The sequence below is a fragment of the Netta rufina genome, assembly GCF_964035555.1.
Source record: "Netta rufina genome assembly, chromosome: 5".
NCBI lineage: Eukaryota > Metazoa > Chordata > Aves > Anseriformes > Anatidae > Netta > Netta rufina.
Window position 1 is genome coordinate 9,118,319 of NC_140128.1, and position 10,626 is coordinate 9,128,944.

General features: G+C 40.6%; 1 protein-coding gene across 1 annotated transcript in view; it reads left to right on the forward strand.

The window, feature by feature from the left end:
• Positions 1-5,899, forward strand: part of LGR4 (leucine rich repeat containing G protein-coupled receptor 4) — a 73,461-nt gene extending 67,562 nt beyond the window's left edge. Inside the window, exon 18 of the mRNA XM_084286923.1 lies at positions 2,938-5,899. Within this exon, the coding sequence (XP_084143049.1) occupies positions 2,938-4,214 (1,277 nt within the window). The 3' untranslated portion in view covers positions 4,215-5,899. The remainder of the gene's footprint in view (positions 1-2,937) is intronic.
• The last annotated feature ends 4,727 nt before the right edge of the window (positions 5,900-10,626 follow it).

Below are 10,626 nucleotides of genomic sequence, written 5' to 3' on the forward strand. Positions count from 1 at the left end.
AGTCACAAAGAATTGGCTCAGCTTTAGACATAGTATTGTATGGGAGAAATATGTTACAAAAAAAACAAGTTGGTTTCCGTACACAGAGCATGCTAGATTGTGATACATATATTTGGACCTTTCTGTGTTTGATGCACTGCCCCCTAATTCTGCATTACTCTTGCCAAGGAAGTATCTGTGGAGCAGACTGTATGAATGCTCATCTGCTCCAGTGAGAAGTTAGCCTGCGCTTTTAAAAGCTTCTATCAAACTGCTGTCATTTGTGGTTTAAGCTAAGCCTGATGTTTTTGCAGGAGAGAGGATGAGGAATTCTCATGGGATCTGTTCTCTCAGTCCTGCCTTAGCAGCATTAATTGACAGCAGAGGGCTGTTACAGGTAGCTGGAGTAGCATCTTAAACTGCTACAGATATCTGTGCTATGAGTACTCTTATTGGCATACCAGAACTATTCCAATTTGGGCTTGAGCAGTCCAGGAGTGTTGAAAGCCTTTGATCTCGCGGATGAATATTTTCATTCTAGGCAGTTTCATTGCTCCCCTTCTGCTTATCTTCCTTCTTCTGCACATTTCCACACAAGGTTCCACTCAGCCCCTAAAGCGCAGGCTGTGCTGCCTCTTACTTCCTCACCTTTGCCATGGGCTCTCAAGAAGAGAGAAGCTTTTATACATCTTGTATCCTTCTGTTTGCGTAAACAGGAATACGTAGATAAGGGGGAGAGTATGCTTTGAGGAAAGCTGATTCTGGATGAACATGGGTTTTTCAAGCCTGTTTTCATTTTTTCTGCCTTTACTGGTATTTTATGTCTGTTATGAAACTTCATCTGTTTGCTATTCATCTTTTGGGATAGCTCTGTCTGTAGTCTACAGAATACTGCAAGGATTTCTAGGTCACTTTGTGGTGGTACTAATGTAACTGTATGATCTGAGAGTGAATTGAACCAATGCTGCTTATTTGCTTTTGATCTGCTCACAGAATGAGAGTTCAGATGCTATGTTATATGGGTTAAATCTTTAAAGCCTTTAGCTCTCTTTTTGCCCATGCCAGAGATGCTGTAACTCTAAAGGGAATGAAGAGCTTGTTTTACAAGTTCACAATTTAACTTGTTTTTCACCAGTCCCTCCCATACTAACAACTTATGACCAGACGACAGCACAGCAGGGAAAATAAGTAGGACACTCCACCCACCACCTGAAGTTCTGAATCATTGTTCATCCCATAGAGCACTTTCCACCTTGCCTAATGGCAGGAATGGATTGCTGAACAGTGGCACTTAAGTAGCATAGCGCTGAAAGCAGCAAAACTCATAGCATGAATGTCCCTGCTGGGTTGGGAATATTAGTGGGAGAGGAGGCTAACTTCGTACTATGATAGTTAGCGAGAATGGGAGTTGGGAGAATGACAGGAAGGTGCGGTGGAGATTTTTGGTTGTGTAAAGATGACCCATGATACAGCTACTAGATAGAAAAGAAACCAGTGTGATTTTCAAAACACACAATTTGCATTTTTAAATTTCCTAAGGAGGAAGTTGTTTTTATTTTTAAGTATATTGAGGTTAGCAGATTTTGCTCGATAGAATGGTCTGGATGGGAAGAAAAGAAAGACCATCATCTGCAACCCCTTGCGACATGCAGGGACACCTCCCACTAGACCAGGGTGAACGTCCATGGTGAATGTACTTCAGAAATAATTTCCTGAGTAAGAGATGCTCGTTAGAGTATACCTGCAAAAAAAGGGATTGTACTACTGTTTTTGCTGGTCTGATAATCCAATTAACAGCATTATTTCTTGCTCAGAAATGAAGCTTGCTCGTTTAAACAAACAAAAAGATTCTTTCCGGACTTGTCAGTTGAGTTATTTCTGGAAGTTGCTTTAGGCCTTGGGAGTTTCTCATCCTGACGTTTAATCTCTCTGTGCAGTCAGCGTTAGGAATGGGTTGTGCTTACCTTTCGCCTGCCTAGAAGGAGGGGACGAGGCGTGTGGGGCTGAGGGCTGCCTGGCCGCGGCTCAGAAGCTGCTCCGGCAGTGTGGTTTGGCGTTCCTCTGCTTCGCCTTCAGCTCGCAGGGGGCCAGACTGCACAAGAGATCCCTCGGTATTGTGTTTGGGACAATTAGCAGCGCTTAATGGAGATGAAGGAGAGGTTAAACTCTTCTAATTGTTACATAAAATCAGTGGGATTTCCCCATGGAATAAATAGCAATTAGAAGGATTAGAAGGGTAAGCAGAAACAGTGACCTTTTTTTCCCCTTATCTTGCTTTATATCATTAGACATTTCATTTATCTGTTTTTTATCACTTAGTTCTTCACCTCAGTGGCAAAAGAAGAAGAAAATCCAATTTTTCCTATGACTCTGCAAACTCTCAATGCCTTCCAGTGATGGGGGTGGGAGAGAGGGTCTGTGGTGAATTCCTGTCCCTATTAAAGCTGATAAATTGAATTTGTTGGCTGTTTTACAGATGTTTCCTTGTGACCAAAAGCTACTCCGGAAGGCATGTTTGTGAATCATTTTTTGAGAGAAATTTTACTTATAAGGGAAAAGGAATTTTTTTTTTTACAAGTCAGTTTTGAACTTTTGGTTTTATTTAGTTATCAACCTTTTTATGAAATATGAAATATTTTTTAAAAAGTATTTAGGGGGCACTAATAAAAGCTATTTTGAGTAGCTGAGAGGTAATTAGGTTTGTTTATCTAGTTTGTTTATAGAAAGTATTCCCAAGTGACCATTCATTGCAGTAATTATTATTTCAGGCATAATTAATTAGTAAATAGCTTCAGCAGAGCAGTTTACTTTCAACTGACCTATTTAGCAGTTCAGCTGGGTACTCTATTCATGAATTAATGAATGAGGAGGGCTCTTGTAATACCTTTGAAAATCTTGCTTATTAAGGCACGAGTTTTCTCCCTAAATTGGTTGTCCTTCTGTTTTTTTTTCTTCTAGGTGCTTTTAAGCCTTGTGAATATTTACTGGGAAGCTGGATGATTCGACTGACTGTCTGGTTTATTTTTTTGGTTGCTTTGTTCTTCAACCTGCTTGTCATGTTAACAATATTTGCATCTTGTACTCCATTGCCATCTTCCAAACTGTTTATAGGCCTGATTTCTGTCTCTAACTTATTCATGGGAGTCTATACCGGTATTTTAACTTTCTTGGATGCTGTCTCTTGGGGAAGATTTGCTGAATTTGGCATATGGTGGGAGACTGGCAGTGGTTGCAGAGTTGCTGGGTTTCTTGCAGTATTTTCATCAGAAAGTGCCATTTTTTTCCTGATGCTGGCAGCCGTTGAACGGAGCTTCTCTGCGAAGGAGATCATTAAAAAGGGGAAAAGCAATCGGCAAAAACAGTTTCAGATAGCGGCAGTCCTCGCTTTCCTGTGTGCTATGGTAGCAGGATGCTTACCACTTTTCCATAAAGTGGAGTATTCGGCATCACCCCTTTGCTTGCCCTTCCCCACTGGAGAGACGCCTTCACTAGGCTTCACAGTAACTTTAGTGCTCCTGAATTCGTTAGCGTTTTTGCTAATGGCTATTATCTACACTAAACTTTACTGCAACTTGGAAAAAGAGGACCTCTCCGAAAACTCACAGTCCAGCATGATTAAGCATGTCGCTTGGCTAATCTTCACGAACTGCATCTTTTTCTGCCCTGTTGCATTTTTCTCGTTTGCACCGTTGATCACTGCAATTTCTATCAGCCCTGAAATAATGAAGTCTGTTACTCTGATATTCTTCCCGTTACCCGCTTGCCTGAACCCAGTTCTGTACGTATTCTTCAATCCAAAGTTCAAGGAAGACTGGAAGTTGCTCAGACGCCACTTGACCAGGAAGAACGGAGCGGTAGCAATTTCCGTCAACACCCAAGGGGGCTGCGTGGCGCAGGACTTTTACTATGACTGTGGCATGTACACCCATCTGCAGGGGAACATTGCCGTGTGCGAGTGCTGCGAATCGCTCCTCTTGTCCAAGCCCGTGCCATGTAAACACTTAATCAAATCACACAGCTGCCCCACGCTGGCAGTGGTGCCTTGCCAAAGGCCGGATGGCTACTGGTCGGACTGTGGCACCCAGTCTGCCCACTCCGACTACGCGGACGAGGACGACTCCTTCGTGTCGGACAGCTCAGACCAAGTGCAGGCCTGCGGCCGCGCGTGCTTCTACCAAAGCCGAGGATTCCCTTTGGTTCGCTATGCCTACAACATACCCAGAATTAAAGACTGAAAGGCTTTGCCGTCAGCTCTTCTGACGAAGAGGTATAACGCTTCGTAGGCCGTTACCTGTTTTGACCTTCTCAAGCAGGAAGCACTTTTGTAATCGTTGTTTAGCGTCGTTTGTAAAGAAGGGAAGTGGGCAGTAATTTCTTGAGCCATACGTTTAAAAATAATGAAATGAATAAATAAATTGCCCTGACTGTAAATAATTGGTAAACCAAATTTGTTACCCAATATTTTTACTCTTTCCAAGCAATAGTGGTTCCTTTTATACGGTTTTTACATGCCTAGTGGTCTGTTTCCGTGTTGTGCTCCAGTTGTATTTACTTCTGCTGGTGGTGAGGTAAGTTCTGATGATTTTTTTCCTGCCAAAGCACAATATAAAGGACAGCTGTTAATATTAAAGAAATTATTTTTAAATGTGACTTTTCTATAATTAAGCAAACAACTCTCTTGCTAGCTTTGTATAGTGTATTCAGCATTGAATCTCAGGATGAATTTTACTGCAGGGCCAAAAAAAGGGATTAATTCTCCCATAATAACTGTGAGAGCAATATAGTAATACCGTGTTTCTTTTGTATTTCAAGCCAATGTTCGATCTTTTTTAGACAAAGAAAAGATTGCTATAGCAAAAGCAGTTGTAATCCACAATATCTGCAGACTATGAAACATCAATATTAACAGCTGTCAGGCACAATAGGGCTGAATGCATTTTTCAGCGACGATGCATTACTTCAGGTGAAACACAGCAACTTTCTTCAGTATTACGCAGTAGGGTCACGCTGTTAGGAGGAATATCGATGCATCGGGTGGCGTATTAGCAGTGCTGTCAATGTATACAGCTCGTGTGCTTGCAGAAAAAGACTGCCTAATACTGCGCAGCCCGTTGAATGTTGGTGCACCCCAATAATATCTATGAATAGACTGAGATTTTAGCAAATGGAGAGAAAACAAAAGAATTTTACAATTAAAAAAAAAACAAACACCGTATTGTTGCCAATTATTTTATAGAGTGTGATGTACACCGTGCAAAGTCACTGATTTTCATGTAAGTCAGTGTTTTATTTTAAAACCATTTAAGTCTTGAGGCCCAAATGATTTAAGTACAATCAGTGATTCGTTGATTTAGTTTGAAATCTGATCAATTTATATTATATCAGAGTTATGAATGCTCGATTAGGTAATTATGTTCCTCAACTATGATAAATCAAGAGCAAATTCACTGCCATCCCAGTTACTCTGGAGACATTCTTCTTAAGATTTAAAGCTAGATTGCTGTTTTGAGAATTAACCTGTATATACTGTTCATACAATGAATTTTTATCTTTGTATTGTAAATTATTTGATAGAACACATGATGGGAAATGTGGCTTCAGTTCATTTTGTTAATTAAAGCTACCTCCTAAACAATAGTGGCTGCCAGTAGCAGAATGTTTAAAACATGGTTTATATACTTTTTGCATTGTAAATAGACATGGTTGTATATTGTCACTGTAATAAAAACAGAATCCTTGTATATCGAAAACATGTAGTTTGTATAAAATACGGGAGGATTATTTACTGTAATGCTGTTAATTTTGTAAGCCAAAATATTCACATGTAAAAACAAAGGAGAAAACCCACCACCCAGAGTTGTTAATTCTTATATTTACACTCATGAATATTAGAGCCATCTGCAATTAGCATGGAATGTTACACTGAAAACAAATAAAGGGTACATGAATATTGATTGTTATTTATCTCTGTTTTTCAGAAGTTTAGGCTAAAAATGGTGCACTTGCATGAAATTGTAGACAACAATGAGCATAATTAATGTGGTTAGAGCTTTGGGAAGGAATAGCCAGCAAAATAAGTAAGCTGCCAGTTTACATGTGTATCTGTGATCTCTGACTAATGCTGCCTCAGGGCCTGCAAATGATTAAAACATTCAGAGAAGCGCTTGCCCTCTTACAAAGCAAACGCTTAAAAAAAAAGACATTATGTACCGTATTTAACCTCAAATGTGATACATATTGGAAAGTCATACAGAGGATGATTTTATGTTTTTGATAGCATTTCCCTGCTAATCGGTACTTTTCTTAAGCTGTAGTTTTGTAAGAGTCACGGTTTGTTCCATGCTCCCTCTGTTGGCCAACTAGTCACAGGTAACAACAATACTTCTAAGAAGAGTACTCCTCAAAAAGGAAAACCAATTTCAGATGGAGTTTTATAATTAGCAGGAGGGAAATCCAACTATCAAGGTGCCAAGTGCATATTCCAACAATATTCTTGAGCATGGATATATGTCGCCCGCTGTTTAACAAATGAGTCATCACTGAAATGCTATGAAAGTGGCCAAATGTAGTTCATTTAGAACTCTAATATTCAAAATGTTTTTTTTTTTTTTTTTTTCCAGTTAACTTCTAATGCAGTCAGTCCAGTGTCTTCCAACACGTGCAGGTTTTATTGATAGAGGTGAAGGAACGCAGGCAGTAGCTAGTAAAATCAACCTGTTGAGAAGTAGTGCTGCAAAACTTGCCTGGCTCAGCATTGCTGCGTGCCCAACATGACCACGTAAGAGCGCAGAGAAGCACAGCTACCAGGTACCAGATAAATCCCTTGTCACATCCTTGCTGGGCAAGCTGATCTCTGTAGCTGTGCCTAATGTTCAGATGTTCACAGCTGCAACAGAAAAGATCTGCTGAGAATTCGCTCCCTCTCTTCCTGGCTCCAGAAGTGGTGTCAGGTATGTGGGGACAGCTTGCCTCGAAGCTGCGCCGTGTTGGTAACACGTGGGGGGGAATTGCTTAGCTCTGTACGAGTTGATGTCCAGAGCGCTCTCCTCCCTTGCTAGGCAAAGCTTCCTAATCTCCATTTTGATATCCAGGCAAGTGAAACCTCCTAAGTTACATCCTTCTTGGGTGTCCACAGGAATTCAGTACCAAACTTAGCAGACACAAGAAATTTGCTGTTCACTGTAAACAAATGAAAACTTGAGCAAGACAGGGATTTCTGCTGTAGTGAGGAAGCAGCTTTCTGCAAATGGGGCAGAGGAGAAAAATAGAAAGTGCCAAAAGTTGTTGCTAAGATGTTCGACACCTGCCCCCATTAAGTTTACGGACAGCTGTTAACCTGCTCTATGGAAGCATTCTGGTGAGATCTCTTAATCTGGAAGGGAGCCTCATTACTCTTACAGAAATGATGCACCTACTCAGCAACTGTTTGGTGTGAATCCCTTTTGACTTGTTTCATTTCTCTCCAGTGGAACTTCCTGAGTTTAATCACACGTTTACTCAGAAAATTCCAAGTTGCACAAGGATACTTTTGACTTCGATTACAATTTTTAATCCTTTGGTTTTAATTTATAGGGTAATATTTTTAATTAAAAGCACAATGCACAGTTTGTTTCATATGTACTCTCAATTTAATAACTTTTAATTACATAGATGCTTTTGATCTTTTACTGCTAGCATAATAAGTTTATTTTTAGGTAGAGATTTTTAATATTGCCTTTCATATACAGTACAATCTGAGCAATTTACTCTGGAGCTAGAGTTCAGTTGAGTGTGATTCCCAAAATAAGGAAATGAATGAAAGGTGGAGCAGGATAAAGCATCACAAATTACTGTGTTTTGTTTACTGCTGTATAGTGTAGGAACTTGGAGGATGAATGGACACATTCCCTGTTGTTGCATCCGTGGCACTACACTAGTATAAAATACCATCATTTAGGTCTTACCTAAGAAGTATTTGTTAATGGGAATTTGTTAATTTGTTAATGTTGTGGCCTTTATTATAAGGAGATTCGTTCAAATTTGACAGCAACAATTTGTGAGGTATATCAATGGTTTCCAGTAACAAAAGCATAACCTACAAGTGTCTTTTGAAAACTGTAGCCCAAAAGCGAGTGAATAAATCTGTTAATAACTGATGCTTTAAAAGAGTATAAGGACTGAGGTAAAGACTTTGTATGAAGTAGCCAAGCAAGTGAAGGTTGTTCAGCAGCAGGCTGTGATCTCCAACTAACACAAAAAATGGGTGCATTTTGGTTGAATATAAGGTGAAATCCAGCCCATTGAGTTGAGCACGAATCATACTATTGATTTGAAAAGATGAGATTTTACTAAGTTTGTTTCATAGAATTGTTGCACGTTCCCCTAAAAAGAGAAATGCGTCTTCTCAAGGCTGTGGTCCTTGAAAATAGCTGGCTCCGTTTGTGCAACCTACAGAAAATCTGGACTGGGACCAGTAGTGGGTATGGCTTATTGCAAGGATGGGAACCCACCAGAAAGTGAAAGAAAACTGAAGTTATCCAAGACCCCTCAGGATGCCTAGCATCTAATGAAGCAGAATTACAAATGAAGGCGCAAAAATAGCTCATAGACTAGCATAGACATTGATTGGTCAACTCCAATGGTGAGCATGGATCCAAGTAGCTTTCTTCCTTGCAGATGCACCTGCTGTACCACTTACTTTTGCCCACACCAGAAAAATCTGAAGACTCAAATTCATGTACATGCATATGGCTTAAATTTTGTATTTTTTTTTCTGTTTGAGTAAAACATAGACAAAATGATCTCAAAATGTGTGCTTTGTTGATGCCAAGAAGCTTAAGGCATGTTTGTGCCTCAGTCTAGTCTTTTTATTTTCAGTAGGATTATTTTATGCTTTTTCTGTGTTCCTAAATGTAGGTATGGAACTAGACAATACATTTGAGAGCAACGTAATTTGATTCTTTTCATTAAAACTGACTGGTATTAAGCTTAACTGAGAGGTTTCCTCCTGATGGCCATTATGTTCTCTGAGGCTGAGCTGATCAGAATACAGTTGAATTTCTAAAATTTGAAGATTTTATAAGGAAGAATTGGCAAATTCACTTATTGCATAGAGTTGTCAAAACAGGGTTGTTAATAACTGAGGGTAGTTGATTTATGCCTAGGATTGAATTCATTTCTACATTTCAGTTAATTGTAAAATTGCTTTCTCAGCACCATTTTCTATGTAAAATCTTTTTTTCAAGTACAGTGGATGACAATTAGGGATTACGTGTCAGCAATCTGTCAGAATCATTTAGAAGTTCAGACATGTTGATTGACTTTGAACTGACATAAAGTATAGGTCTGTGAATATACACCTGTGGTTTTACTCCAAATTTAACTCCTGTTGCTAGAAAGCTTAAAGTGCTTCCTCTGTAGTCTGTGATGGTGTGAGTTCACTTAGCACTGAAAGGCTGAATGTAGGCTTTGTCACTTCTATGGTGGGAACGTTGGCTGTTTTTTCACAACGGTATCAACTGTAGGGGTTGTTACCCCTACACACACGCCCACCCACGCACGTATATATTACACACGCATATTCATTCACCACATCCAGTTGTTTGTGGCAAATTTTGTGCCTCGTTAGGTCAGCTTGGTTTTGCTCGTGAGCTTCAGTAGTATCAGTGCTTGATTCCTGCCATAGCAGATGCTTTTCAGAGGCAGTCTTTCCTAGGAAAAGTTGACAGAGTTAAAGTTTTGCCATGAAGTATGTCCTTGCAATGTGCCACTTTTCTATTTGCCAGTCCTGTGGCCATAGAAGCTGTATATGGACCTGCAGGATTCCTCTTTCAGTCCTTATTATTTTACAGAATCTCATTGTCTGGGATCTTGCCAGTATTAATTTGGGCAGAGTGACTGGACAGAACAAAAAGAAAAGGGGCATCAACGATGTTACGTTATACCAGTAACGATGTTTTAATTCCTCAGAAGGTGAGCAGGCTTTTGCTGCCCTCTGCATAAGCAATCTGGAGGCGTGAATTCTGGTTATTTTTTCCCCCCTCTTATTTAAGACTGTTGCCTGTGTTCACTATGAAGTGGGCTTTAAGGTCATGGGAGGTTTCCAGGCCTTCAGAGGATATCTACAATTATGTGGGGCTGCAGCTTGTTGAAATTCCTGACATTTTCATGCCCACCCGTGATGTGAAGCTTTGCTCGTGCTGCTTCACAAATCATTGATTAAAAAAGCGTAGTTTCTAGTGCTATCCTGCTGCTTCCAGTGCTGGACTGATCAGTTTAGGTTATTTTAATTGCTGTAATTTGCTGTCTGTTACAGACTGCAGCTCGTACTGCTCCAGTCTGTGGATGACGAGCTCGGCAGCCTCCTGTGGGGTTGTGCTAACACCACGAGCATCAGCTGCTGCACGGTGAGGCAGTCAGCGTTGTGAGTTGGGATTTGGGCTGGTTTTGTGTTTCTGACTCGGGCCGGGTTTGTGTTTCTGAGCCCGGCTTTTTTTTTTTTTTTTTTTTTTTTTGTGTGTGTTTCTGAGCCCGGCCGAGGGCGGTTTCAGACCAACGCCGGGGCTCTCCCTGCGGGAGCCATCACAGCATCTCCCCCAGAGCTGCCACGGGGAAGGGCAGACCCCTCACTCTGGGCTTGGGGGGGGGGGGGGGGGGGGGGCGATATCG